This window comes from Adelges cooleyi, unplaced genomic scaffold (genome assembly GCF_023614345.1).
Source record: "Adelges cooleyi isolate 19-005CV unplaced genomic scaffold, UGA_ACOO_1.1 ACOO_flye_CR_arks_rails_tigmint_CR_PRNA_3, whole genome shotgun sequence".
In the NCBI taxonomy this organism is placed as follows: Eukaryota; Metazoa; Arthropoda; class Insecta; order Hemiptera; family Adelgidae; genus Adelges; species Adelges cooleyi.
Window position 1 is genome coordinate 623,332 of NW_026095970.1, and position 13,768 is coordinate 637,099.

A 13,768-nucleotide genomic window follows, 5' to 3' on the forward strand; every position below is an offset into this window, starting at 1 on the left:
ATAATATACTCTTATCACAAAATATATTCTTTCAAATTTTAGTATGTGATAATAATATGTTTGTTCTTGATAAATGATAATATAGTTAGTGTTGTCCCGATAATATAATACTGAAGATTATAAGACCTTAAGTCATTGTGTATCAATAATTATTAATATAGTAATTTTGTTTACTCTTTAGTGTTTTGTGCTATCTCCACCATAGTCTCCTACAGAAAATATTAATGAAAGATCACCGTCAAAACGTACACCAGTAAAGTCACTTGTTCAACAAAAACTCCAGTAAAGAAGCAAGAATTATTCTAGAAAGCAATCTTCATTCAAGCTGCCAACAGAGAAAATGTTTAATATCAAACAGTCCAACAAACCAACAGCAGTTCCAATTATTAATTTTGTCAATCACTTTAATGCTACAGAAAAACGGTTAGCATCTCCCGTAACTCTGCCTAAGAGCAGAGAAATGCTTTATGAATTAAGTTCTTATGCACAACTTGCTCAATGTGTTGAATTTTTAAGGCCACAATTAAGAACAAGTTGTTTGATAGTTTGATGAGAGCATAAAATGTGCTTTGAAAATAATAACGTTTTGTGGAACTATGAACTTGGATAATAACTTCTCAGGCTAAATTTCCCTCTGCTGTCTCTTCGAGTATTACGTAGAATACATAAAAATATTATACGACAAATATGATAACACATAAGAACTGTTATCCGCAATTACTACCTCATTCAAATTCAGCAAAATATTGTAGTAAACGAGCATAGCTGGATTAATTCTACGACTTTATGATAACCGTGAGTACGTGTGTACAATATATTTAAATCAATGGTTAAATTTAAAACTGTAACCCAATACATACAACACAAAAATAATATAAGTATTTATTAAATACCTATAGTAAAAATGTTGATAGATTATTTTACCTATTGTTGTACATATATGGTACTGACATTAACGACAAATAACATTTCAATCATCCGACTATTATGATTATTATTGGCTTGATAAAAACTGACATATATATCACAAACATGTTGGTTTTTATTTAGTTTTTTTGTACCTTTAATATTATTTTGGTTAACTGGATAGAACAATGTTAAATACATTTACTTTTATGCACTTGAAAACTAAAAAACGTCCCTTATGCCAACAGCCAAATAGACTTTTAACGGCCAAATTATGTATTTAAAGTTCATGGATATTTATTACTTATAAATGTATTTACTTTTGAATTTTTTTATTTTTTCAGATACTAACACCAATGGATTGATACAACAACAACAAGCTTACTACTCAAAATTGTTAAAATAGTTTTCATAAATATACTTGAGTTTTAGATTCGCAAGATACATTTGATAACATGAGGTGAATGTTTTATTTTTAAATAAAATATATTAAACACTACATATTTTTTATTGTTAATTACATTTTGTATTTACAGATCGATGTTTTTTTAACAAAAGACAAGCTCTGCTCAGAATAACTACTTGATACAGTTGAGAGATATGAGTACGACAAGCCTGACCGAGATGTTGGTTAATTTTTATTTTTTTGTTAGTTATTTAGATTGAAATGACTAAAATTTTGTAATATATACATAACATAATAATATCAATGGCATAGTGCACAAGTGTGATAAATGATTTTTTTTTAAAATTAATTTTATCCGGGAAAAAAATGCACTCATCACACCTGTGCACTACTATTGAAGTGTATTTTATACTTGGTATGATTTAAATTAATAATAACAATAACTTTAAATTAAAACTTATGAAAACTACAAATTATATACTTGCATTGATTTCACAATTAAAAAATTTAATAGGTAATTCAATATAATCACACGATAAATATTTTAACAGCTTAATGATACAATTCTAGCAAAAAAATAAAAAATTGAAATACCTAATAAAATAAAATAATTGTTTAAATCCAAAGCATAAAGCGCACGAATGTCTTAATTATATTGGATTAACTTAACGCAAGCTAAAGATAACCAATAGTTTTTTGTTTTTGCATAAACATTAAGTTTTTTACATCATAATAATTATATATTTTTTTTATGAATATTGAATAAATAATAAACTTAATTTATTTGGTAGGAATTTTACTATTAATTAGATAGTATTAATTTAATTAAAAAATAAATAAACTTGAAGGCTAAATTTACTATGTATTTAATTCAATATGAAACTTAATAATATACTTAATAAATGTAAAAATACATTTTCAACTATTTTTAAGGAACTTTTTTTTATTAATAAAAGAGTTTCACTTTAGTTATTATTCATTTACAAACTGTAGGTATAAATTGTATTATACTTTTATTTTGTTGCAATTTCATCTAATTTTTTTTTCTTTATCCAGATAATCAAAGACATGAATGTCAAAGGAAAGAACGACAATCAGATGTATTATCGAACTGTATGAACTCCTTAACTTAAATTGAACTCGAGTGCCAGCAAAGAGTTCGCATAGGACTATTGTCAATTCAATTTGACACATCGTCATACTGATTTTTTTTTATAACTACGTATAAAATTAATTTCTTTCTCTTAAATTGCTTGATATATTTTTATGAAAAATTATGTGTGTTCATGAATCTAATATCAGAGTAATATTATTATTATGTATACTGTACACAAGTTAAAAACTGCATAGTTACTTTATAATTGAAAAAAAAAACCAACCTAATAAATTATTAGTAAATAAAACGTTTATTCATCTACTAAAAACAAAACATTGAATTTTTTTTGTTTCTAATTTTTAAGTAGAAAATGTTACACTTATTATGATTATAATTTAAAACTAGTATATATTTTGTGTGGAAAATTTAATATTTAATTAAACGTATTGATTTAAATTGTTTTTTACCATTAAAATATTATTACATGTGAATTTCTCAATCCAAATTGTTGTTTTCTTTATCTTTACTAAATATAAAAAGTATCAGTTATAAAAAAATAGTTAAAACAAAACAAATGTTCAATTATAGTTCATATTAATTTAAAATTGGTAGATATTTTGTCCGACCGATGGGACAGTATGAAGGTTTTGTTTACTCGGACTCGTATTATATATGTTACTATCACTAACAATGCTATAAGCTTTTGGGAAAAATGATGTATCTGTATAATATTATTATGCCTATAAATGTTCATAATAATTTTTTAAAAAAATGTGTATAAGTTATAAAAATAAAAGTTTTAGCAACATATGACATATGCATGTATATTATGTATGTTATCTTTTCAGTTTTACACTAGAACACAATTATTTAACGACTAGTTTTAGTTTCTACCGTTATTGATAAAATCCTACTACTTTATATAATATGTAAAAATAATGTAAAATCTTTAAATTCCACTTCCTCTATAGAAAGACCAAAATTCTATTCACCAAGTCTATGCAATTTTTTTCTTTTTTGTTGCTATTTTATTTAGACGATCAACAACTTTATACAAATATATTTTAATTCTATGAAAAACCAATATTTTCAAAAAATTATTATTTTACTATTTTTGTGACCGTTACGATGGTGTTAAACAAAATATATTAAGTCATAATAGAAATTTACAAAGAACTTATATACATTTTAACTGCCAATGGTTATGTACAGAATAATAACCAAATACATAAATATCTATATTTTTTTTAACAGTTAAATAATAATTATTCATAATTTTATAGGCCATAATTCACGGTTTGTTGTTGATCGAAAACTTGTGTTCTGTCTCTTTAATATTAGGCTGCTGCTACTTGATGGCAAACGTTTTGAAAATAAACCATAGCCATTATTTTAAATTTGGTTACAAATAGCAAACAGAATTTAAATGATTATAGATTTTAACTTGTCCAAAATACTAGAGGTTTTTGTATTTTCCATAATAATTTTGATTTTGAATTTAAAAATTCTATTAGATAAAAACTTTGGAATTTGACTATCTTAAAATACAATAGTGGATTTTGACGATTGCAAAATAATTTTTGATTTTAAATTATCCAAAATACAAAAAAAATAGTAATATTGAATTTTTATGATAATTTTGGTTTTACCGGAAAATTTTTAATAATTCAAAATAGTTTGGGATTTTGAGTTTTTTTAAATACTAGAGGTTTGAGTTTTTTTCAATTTGCTTTATTAATTTTGATTTTGAGTTTTCCAAAACGCTGTAAGATGAATTTTAACGGTCAAAATAATTTTGAAATTTGAATTACTCAAAAAAACCTAATGTAGGATTTTGACTTTTGCAAAATAGTATATGTGGAAAATTAGATAAGTATGTATTCATGAACCAATGTATAAAATTTCAAATAAAAACTCTGTTCTTATCAGCTTAACATCTGATACACCTCACATCGTGGGGTTCATATGTTAAACTAATTTTTTCAAATTGGTGGAGAATTTGGGGTTTGCTCCTACTCCACCGCGGGTTGACCCGGTATTGCAGTACCACCGGGAACGGCCCAAATAAACGTCTTAAAAGCACTTAAAAGTAATACTAAATTACCCAGGCCTCCGATAAAGAACAGAGTACGAACACCCGCTCTCCAAGGACGGTCACGACCGTCAGGCGAGAGGGTGAGGTTCACCACTCCCACCCGGGAGGGCGAGAGTAGATCACCGAAATCGCCTCAAACACTCCCACCCGCCCTTAGGCTCGCGAGCTGCGGGAAGGGCGATATATGTGCATGAGCATTAGCATCTATATAATAGTTACCGAACAGAGTTTTTATACGCGTTACCGCAATAGTGCACCCTTTCGTGTTTTATGTATTATACGTCGGTGTGTTATCGTGTGCGTCCAGTGAATTATTTTTATTTTGAGTTCGTGAATAAATATTTATTTGAATTATTCCTATTTTTTTAAATTACTTTCGTGTTAATCGTTGAATTATTCTTCTTTTTGTACGTCGCGTGTCAATTTTAATGGTTTTGGTATTACCCCCGTCGGGATGAGCTACGCTGGAGACAGCCAAGGTGGCCGGTGCGTCTCGAGAGCCTGATCCGCCACAGCGAGTCACGCGAGCGACTGCGTCCCAAACGCGTCCGTCGGTGGACTACCGTGAGAGCGATGGCGAAGCGGTCGAGCACGAGGAGCAGGCGGCACCCGCCACTAGCCGAACGCGGCGAACCGCCCGGGCGGTGAACGCGGAGCGTCCCGGACCGAGCAGTGGAGCGGTCACGGTGCAGCGTCGGCAGCCGACCCTGGAAGGTGAGGCGCTGACCGTGTGGTATCCTACTCGCACGTGTATAACGTGCCCAATACCGGGGTGTGCAGGATCGTTCAGTGCCGCCGTTTGGACACAGTCCAAGCAGTCCTTAATTAGGCATTTGAGGGAGATGCACGACCTCGTGGGGCTGACCACGTCGGTTGTGTGCGTGGGATGCGAAATGACGATGGGCTTGAGGCCGGGTGCGCACAGATGCGACCGGTCGATAGCCGCGGACGACGAAGCCGCGACCGTTAACCGTTATATGTGCCGAGAGGAGGAGTGTGGTAGGTCATTTCCCAGTAAACAGGGCCTGGCCAATCACACGCGGGACCACCGCAGGCGCGTGATCGCCGAGGCCGCAGCCGTCGTCATGCCCGTGCCGGCCACGAGGCAGCGAGGCGGTGTTCCTCGCACCGGCAGAGGCGGGGACCCGAGGATACCGGAAGTAACGGTTATACCACCGGACGCATCGCCACCCCAACGGATCGCGACACCCGTTCCGCCGCCGATCGAACCACCTCCGCGGGTTTTGAGGCCCGCTCAGACCCGGGTTCCGACGCCGGTCCGACCGGTGGAGGCGAGGCTTATCACACCCCCCGAGCCGCGGCGGGATTCACCACGGAACGAAGGGTATGTGGTGACATACGCGAGCCCTGAGCTGTGGACGCCCAGTCCGCTAGCCAGTACCCAGGCCTCCGACCAGGGGAGCAACACGGAGGAAGTAGCGGATAGCGTAGTCGAAGACGAAGAGGGCTCCTCGGACATTGACCACCCTCTACGGCCTGATGACACTACCGCTATACACGCTCACCTCCCGTGTGTGCTCGAGATCTTGGCGGCGCCGACGACGGCCGACACGTGGGAGAGGTTTACCGGTCTGGTGGAGCGGATTACCGCCGACGCCAAGGCGATGGCGAAGATACCAGACAGGCCCCCTAGGAGCAACGTGAGAGCGCGGGTTAACGTGGAGGATGCCGAGGCCCTGCAAAAGCTATACCGGAGAAACAGGAGAAAAGCTGTTCGCGCTATTGTCGGGGGCGACGGCGTGCGGTGTGAGATACCGGTCGAGGAGGTCGAGGCCCACTTTCGGGCGGTATGGGCTGGCACGGAGGGCGACCCGACTATATAACACAGAGTCCTCGCGTTTGCCGATGATCTCTGTATAATTGGCGACAGCCCGCCGGAACTGCAGGCGGCTGTACGGACGGCCGAAGAACAGCTGGGCCGGATTGCACTGAAAGTGAATGCCGCGAAATGCGCCTCGTTACACCTATCTGGTCTCACTCCTGTTGGTGCCCGTGAGACGGTGTTTACGGTAGCCGGAGGCGACATGAGGACGCTCAGCGAGGGAGATGCTGCGGTCTTTCTGGGAGTCCAGGTCGGCTTCAATATCGTGCCACCGATGTCCACGTTGGCCGATATTACCGACCTGGGCCTTAGGATAGTGCGCAGCAAACTTGCACCATGGCAGCGGCTCGACGCGCTAAAAACATTCTTTTACCCGGCGGCCACCTTTTCCCAAAGGTTCAGCGAGTTTAAAAAGACAGATTGGGAGACGGTCGACCGAATTATGCGGCCGGAAATCAAATCCACGCTCGGGTTACCGCAGGAGGCGAGTAATGATTATCTGTACGGCTCGGCAGCTGGTGGAGCGTGTGCGATCCGTATGTTGGCCGAGGATGCTGACATAGCTGCGGTCGACAGCGCGTTTAAACTCCTCACCTCGCCGGATCATCGCGTGTTAGCGGACGCGTGGACCCACCTCAAGGAGGTGGTCAGCAGTAAGGCGGGTAGACCCGCGGACGTTCCGCTGGCGGGCGACTTCCTCTCGGGAAGTATGGATGGTGACTTGGCGTCGGCGCGGTCACGGACCGGAGTGAAATCGGTGTGGTCGAATGCTCGTAATGCTTCTCGGCGAATAAATGTTACATGGAACCCGGAAGGCGACGCCGTTACGATCCGGAGGAGAGGACCAACGATGCGGCCGAAGCAACGCCACGAGGTTATGAAAACGTTACGTGAAGAGTTGCGGATGGAACGGAGCGAGTCGCTCCGCGCTAAGCCTGACCAAGGTCGGGCGATGGAGTGTGTTGCGGCGCACCGAGCGTCATCACACTTCATACGCGCGGGCGACTACACCAGGTTCGCCGACTGGCGTTTCATTCACCGGGCACGGCTCAATCTCGTGGCGCTGAACGGGTCAGCGTCGTGGCGGTCTGGCGACCGCAGTTGTCGGCGATGTGGGTATATTACTGAAAGCCTAGCCCACGTCGTTGACCACTGCTGGCGCTATGCCGCCATGTACATGGCCCGCCACAATGCGGTTGTAGCGAGAATTAAGAAGGCGGCGGAACCCAAATTCGAAATTCTGAGCGAGAACCAGGTGATCGGGAGCGGAGGACTGCGGCCCGACCTGGTGCTCAGGCGTGACGGTCGGGTTTATATCGTCGACGTGACGATCCCGGCCGAAAACCGCGTTGCATCGTTCAAAACAGCCGCCGACGGGAAACGTGCGAAATATGAAGATTTACGGGCCGAGTTGGCCGAGGCTAATGCAGGAGCAGTGGTGTACCCAGTGGTAGTGGGTGCACTCGGGTCTTGGGACCCGAGCAACGATCTGCTCCTGCAGAAGCTGTGTGCGCGGTCATACGCTTCGCTGTTGCGAAAACTGTGCGTCAGTGAGGTGATTGGATACACTCGAGATATATACATCGAGCACCTCACTGACGTACGGCAGCGGCAGCTGTAGGCCGGCACACAATGTTACCTATTTTACCTTCTTTTTTATACTGTGATTTCTACTTATTATTATTATTATTTTTTTGTTTTCTATGTCATTTTTATGTAGAATGTTTAAAATGTATTATGTTATATGTGGAAAATTAGATAAGTATGTATTCATGAACCAATGTATAAAATTTCAAATAAAAACTCTGTTCTTATCAGCTTAACATCTGATACACCTCACATCGTGGGGTTCAAATGTTAAACTAATTTTTTCAAATTGGTGGAGAATTTGGGGCTTGCTCCTACTCCACCGCGGGTTGACCCGGTATTGCAGTACCACCGGGAACGGCCCAAATAAACGTCTTAAAAGCACTTAAAAGTAATACTAAATTGATTTGACTTAATTTTTGAAAAACCAAAATAATTTTGGGAAAATCAAAATTTAATTGTAAAACACTCCAATATTTTTTGGAATTTTCAAAATTATTTTGATTTGTTCAAAATCACGATGGACGACTCAAAACTATTTTGAATAAGTCAGATCCATAATATTTTTCGAAATTACATTTGTACAATACAATCATAGTTTTTGAAAAATAACAATTCATTAAATTTCGAAAATAGTTGTGGACTTGTTTAATTTTATGTTCAAACTACAATATATTAATTTGTCCTCGACTACTGTATAGTAACTAATTTAAAAAACAGCAGTCGTTTGGTTTCAAAATGATCGTCACCACCTGCTTAAGCCGCAGTAGCCCAAAAATTAAACAACAATCAAAGACCAGTTATTTTGAAAAATGTCAAATTCCAAATATTATATACCATGGTCAACAAAATATAAAATATACATATGAAGTATTTATTAAAAAACAAATCCTTAGCAACCGACATTTATTATTACTAAATTATTATCAGTTCTTATAAAATATTATCATTACTTCATATTGCTACACTTGGTCAAAAATGCCAAATACTCCTTAGGGAACCAAACATTTTAAATTTCAAAATTCAGTTTTTAAAATTTCCTTTATTCATTCATCGCGTGGTTGTGTGATGTATTTGCTAAATAATTGAATCTTACAAACATTGCCATGGCTCTTAATAACCAAAATTCCATTCATCATTACATTGTTCAACAATTAACATATTATCAGTCTGTCCATTTATCGTCAAGTACCTAATGTACAAACATATTTTAAACGTGCACAATATTTAAATAATGTAATTTAGTTTGAATTTAACTACATTTTATGCAGTGTGATATCATATTATATTATTAAAAAAAAGAATATTGTGTTTAAATAAGTAAAATAAACTCCCATTCTCCGCCAACGACCATACCACGTTGAATACACCAGTTCTCGTCCGATCACTGAAGTTAAGCAACGTCGGGCGTAGTTAGTACTTGGATGGGTGACCGCTTGGGAACACTACGTGCCGTTGGCATACTTTTTGCATTTATTACTGTACACCATTTTTTTGTTGTGTTGTATGAACTTAAATTGTACGTCCACAGGCGGATAAGCTAAATTTTTGTTACTGGAAAAATATATGAAAACAGCTCTAAGCTGTTATTACTATCATCCACTTTTAATACATATTTTTTTGTTAAAATTGTTTTGGTTGAATCTTTAAAAATGTATTTCATGTTAAAATACTTAATATAATTGAACACATTATTTATAAAATATAAACATACCTACATTTGTATAAATGTTATGTTAAATAATAATAATTCAAAGAATAACGCAGTTGGGTATTGTTGTATTTAATTTGTCTATATCCTTCTTAACTTTTTTTTTTATTGGAATATATTTAAACATATTATCTAGTAGTAGATGTTACAATTGCATGATAATTGCTCATTCCGCCATTCCATAAAGTTCAAAAAGTATGAAATAAGGTTTTAAAACTTTTTTCTAAGCTTTATAGTTTTAATTTTTTTTCAAATGATACCTACACAATGTAGAGTACAATATTGGTAAACAACAATATAGTTATTCTTGCCCTGTGATTATTACTGTAGATAAAAGTTTTTATAGATGTTTTTGTTGTCTGGAGAAAAACGACTGGGGCAAAAATATGTACATTTTTCTTCTGTGTGGATATGTATGGTTGAGTTATATTTATCCAATTCGGTTATTAGTCAGTTATATTATATTGTTTAATTCGAATAAACTAAAGTATTCGTTGTTCTCGGTTTTGTAGGAAAAAATATCTACAGTTTATTAATTAATACAAGCTGTTTGCGCAAATAAAATACTTATTATATTACCTGGCAACTATTTGAAGGAATGACAACAATAATTTAATTAAAACGCTCATTACAATAATTTTACCGTACACCTACAATTTGTTTTCACAGATTTGTGGGATACGAATGGTCTTAAATTTGTTTGCATGATTGATATTCGATTTTGTATTATTAGGCGTCCAAGTCTATGTAACACAATATGAATAATTAAAATAACCCATAATAGTATTTAAAATTCATATTTATAGTGTTTAAGTCACTTTTTACACAGCCTCTTCGGCTTAGATTAAAGCTAATACATTTCGTGGTTTCGTTGTAGTGAAAACCAAGTTAGTTCAATTAATCTTTGATGTCTTAAGTCTTTTATGTATGATTATTCAATTAATTTGTATAACTGCCGAAGGTTTAATAAATATACTACATGTAATAACATTTTTTTAAATTTAATTTTTCCATTATACTTTGATTGTAATGCAATATACATATATTAAATTAATATATGACTTTATAAGTTATCTGAAAAAACTACTATTTTTAAACTTGAATAATTTCGAAAGCAATTTTATAAGATAAAGTCTGTATGGAAAGTTGCGGGAATCGGTTAATAGTATTGTCGCTTAATACTAATTAGCGGTTTTACTATTTCTTTTTCCTTCCTTCTTTAGATAGACTATTTTTGGCGTTATAGAGGTTTCTGCCTTATAAAAAGTTGCTTTGTACAGGCCATGTGTACAGTGTACTCTCAATAACGCAATTCACACTTATTGTTTTCCTCTAAACGGCACATTTTTTCTGAAGTGGTGTATATCACTCTTTGACTTTAAAAAATTACCCTTTAAGAAAATATGTTTTTGTGTTTTACTAGACTACTTAAGAGGATATTACACCACCAGGATTTTGGTATTCAAACTCGCTGTGCGAGGGACGAGGTCTATTTTAAATATTTAAGATTATCCAATTTGTTGGTTTGTTTATTAAAAATTATCGATTTCAGAAAAAGAAAAAATATAATTACAAATACATATACAATTTCAGCTGCTACGAGTAGTCCAACCCAAGAAATTAAACAAAGTTTAGTAAACAATATTTATCTGACTCTGTTCTACTATAGTAAAACGTATCGTAACGCCAGCATTGATTATTACTTATATGATGTGATGTGATGTGCGTACAATGAGGAAATGTGTGCTTATTATCTATTAAAAATATATAACATACATCTAAGTTAGAAATGGCTAGGCTTGAATAGTCGTTATAATGGTTTATTAAATTTTAAAAAGATCAAATCGTTGTGAATGTGTGATTAGAAGAAAAACATTTGAAATATTTTTAAAATTGACTTAGTAGACAAAAAATAATTAACGAAATATGTTTCATTTCACGTAATACTTTTATATGTATATTATAATAAAAAATATTATTGCCTTTGAGAAAACCTGATTAACTAATTAAGATCGTCATTATTCTATCTAAAAATGTCATCTATCTAAAAACTATAACCATAGTTCAAACACTAAGTTTAACACAAAACATAAAACTTTTTAGAAACTAAAAAATAGTTTATGTATAAGCAGTAAATGTGTTGCATTTGTGTAACTGTGTTTTGATATTCACTTTTTTTTTTGTGTCTGGAACCTAAATATGTTTTAAACCACTGAACCGATTTCTTCGTGTAGCAACACTATATAAATCAGAAATTGCATCTAAAAGGCCAAATATTTTAAAAAGTCAACCCTTCCCCTTCAAAATCGAGGAAACCCCCAAAAAGATTTACATATTTTTCAATTTAGACTTACAGCGCTCCATAACTTAATTAAAAATAGTCCAATTACTTACAATGAAGTATAGAATATTCTTAAGACATAGTACAATATCACATTCCCTTTCCCGTAAAATAGATGGTATTTTTTCTTTATTTCACTTTTACAAGTTTTAGGGATTTTGGTCTGAAAGTTAGCAAAAGGTAGATCTTGAATTAAACTATGACGTATACAATTTTCCGAATAATAATTGTTATTATTGATATTTATTATTTTATTTCCAAACTTACCAAACCATACTTTATACTTACTATACCATATTTATTACAACTACTCACTTACGTATAATACTTTCTTATTGTGCTTGTTTTATACTAGATTGGTTTTAAGCTACTATCCACCGATTTGCATCAAAGTGTTAATTGAAAAGTAATTTAATCACTTTTTGTTGTAACCGTTTATATAGATCTGTGAGTTCCTCTCACCTTTATATGCTACGACCTTAATGTATTTGTTCAATGTATTATTAAACAAATCAAAATTGACCAATACAAAATATTATTCTATCATAAATAACTAAAAATTTGAAGTTTTTTTTTAAACATATATTTGGAATTGTAATAGTCAGTTAATAATTATAAAATGGAATTTTATAGCTGTACAGATTTTGTAATTTTATAAAATGTGTATTTCACAATTTGAATATTTTATTACGCGAATAACTGTTGCGGCTGTGGACGAGGTGTTTCGAGTTCTATGTCGGCTGGTTTTTCAATTATTCTTAGACAGATAATTCGTTTTATGGTATGGATTTGTTTGAATTTTCTTGGAATTCGTTACGGTACGTACGTAACACGTGTTTTATCATTTACCGCATCGTACTCGAAGCCAACAGATGCCCAGAGTTCGCTTAAGCTCGAGTTGACGTTAAAATCTATCCGATTTTCAATTTGTTGCATTACTTGATGGGGATTTAATATTCCATGCATTCTTCGAATTTCTCGCCCAATTCCGGCAATTACAATGTCTTTATTAGGTCTGCAAAAATCATTATAGAACTTACCCAAGCGTTGTAAGGCGGTGTTCATATTATTTTCGGTAGCATTGATTATTGAGTCGTGGTAAGTTTGGTCGCCGGAATCATTATCGAAAAACAAGGTGCTGTAGAACCTCCTGAATTCTTCTAACAATTCGGACACGTCATTGTCGTACGTCGTTATTGGGAATTCATCGGTAATACACGAAAGCGTGGCCAGAACGCGCACCACAAGTCGGTCGATATTTTGGATCATTTGCCTAAACTTGGTTATACATACCGCGGTTGTGGCGGTATCTCCGATGTCCTTACACTTGAGTACTGCGTCTATAGTGTAATGGTAACACACGTTTAGAGTGCTGGCGTACTGACAGCTGAAAAGCTGATGTGCTAGACGGATTTTAATATCCGCGTTTCTGACCGTGACTAGTGGTTGGCGGCCGTGATTTCCGTCGGTTTCTAGTATATCTTTGGCGGACAAGAGGCGGCGGGTGTTCATCCATGGCACGGCTATCTTGATATCATCGCGTTGCGACATATTCCTCCAACCGGATAAAGTGAATATATAGTTCAAAGCATCAACATGGTACTGCGATACCGGATCTGCTGCTACTAAAGCGGACATGAAAAGCGTTAAAAAAATTAAAAATATATCACGTCCGGCTTTCATTTTTTATAATATACGACGATCACAACGCTCTTGAAGTACAGGCTTGACTAAAATCCGTTGCAGAAAAATGTACACCGACGATTTAATAAAAGCCGAACAA

At 35.5% G+C, this 13,768-nt stretch overlaps 1 protein-coding gene, 1 long non-coding RNA gene and 3 other non-coding genes across 6 annotated transcripts; all 5 read left to right on the forward strand.

Annotated features, from left to right (window-relative positions):
- Positions 1 to 102: 102 nt before the first annotated feature.
- Positions 103 to 2,680, forward strand: LOC126837831 (uncharacterized). Of its 2 annotated transcripts, none has more exons than XR_007685630.1 (4): positions 103 to 799; positions 1,251 to 1,366; positions 1,443 to 1,532; positions 2,369 to 2,680. It is a non-coding gene; the product is annotated as an uncharacterized LOC126837831 (long non-coding RNA). The 2 variants fall into 2 exon arrangements; XR_007685629.1 differs by having other exon boundaries at positions 103 to 795.
- A 1,607-nt stretch (positions 2,681 to 4,287) lies between these two features.
- On the forward strand, positions 4,288 to 4,477 carry LOC126837848 (U2 spliceosomal RNA). The gene has a single exon (XR_007685649.1). It is a non-coding gene; the product is annotated as a U2 spliceosomal RNA (small nuclear RNA).
- Positions 4,478 to 6,548: 2,071 nt separating this feature from the next.
- Positions 6,549 to 7,967, forward strand: LOC126837809 (uncharacterized protein T26G10.4-like). Its single transcript, XM_050571761.1, has one exon. It carries the CDS (start codon positions 6,549 to 6,551, stop codon positions 7,965 to 7,967), a length of 1,419 nt encoding a protein of 472 aa, XP_050427718.1.
- A 147-nt stretch (positions 7,968 to 8,114) lies between these two features.
- Positions 8,115 to 8,304, forward strand: LOC126837847 (U2 spliceosomal RNA). The gene has a single exon (XR_007685648.1). It is a non-coding gene; the product is annotated as a U2 spliceosomal RNA (small nuclear RNA).
- Positions 8,305 to 9,275: 971 nt separating this feature from the next.
- On the forward strand, positions 9,276 to 9,394 carry LOC126837845 (5S ribosomal RNA). The gene has a single exon (XR_007685646.1). It is a non-coding gene; the product is annotated as a 5S ribosomal RNA (ribosomal RNA).
- Positions 9,395 to 13,768: the final 4,374 nt, after the last annotated feature.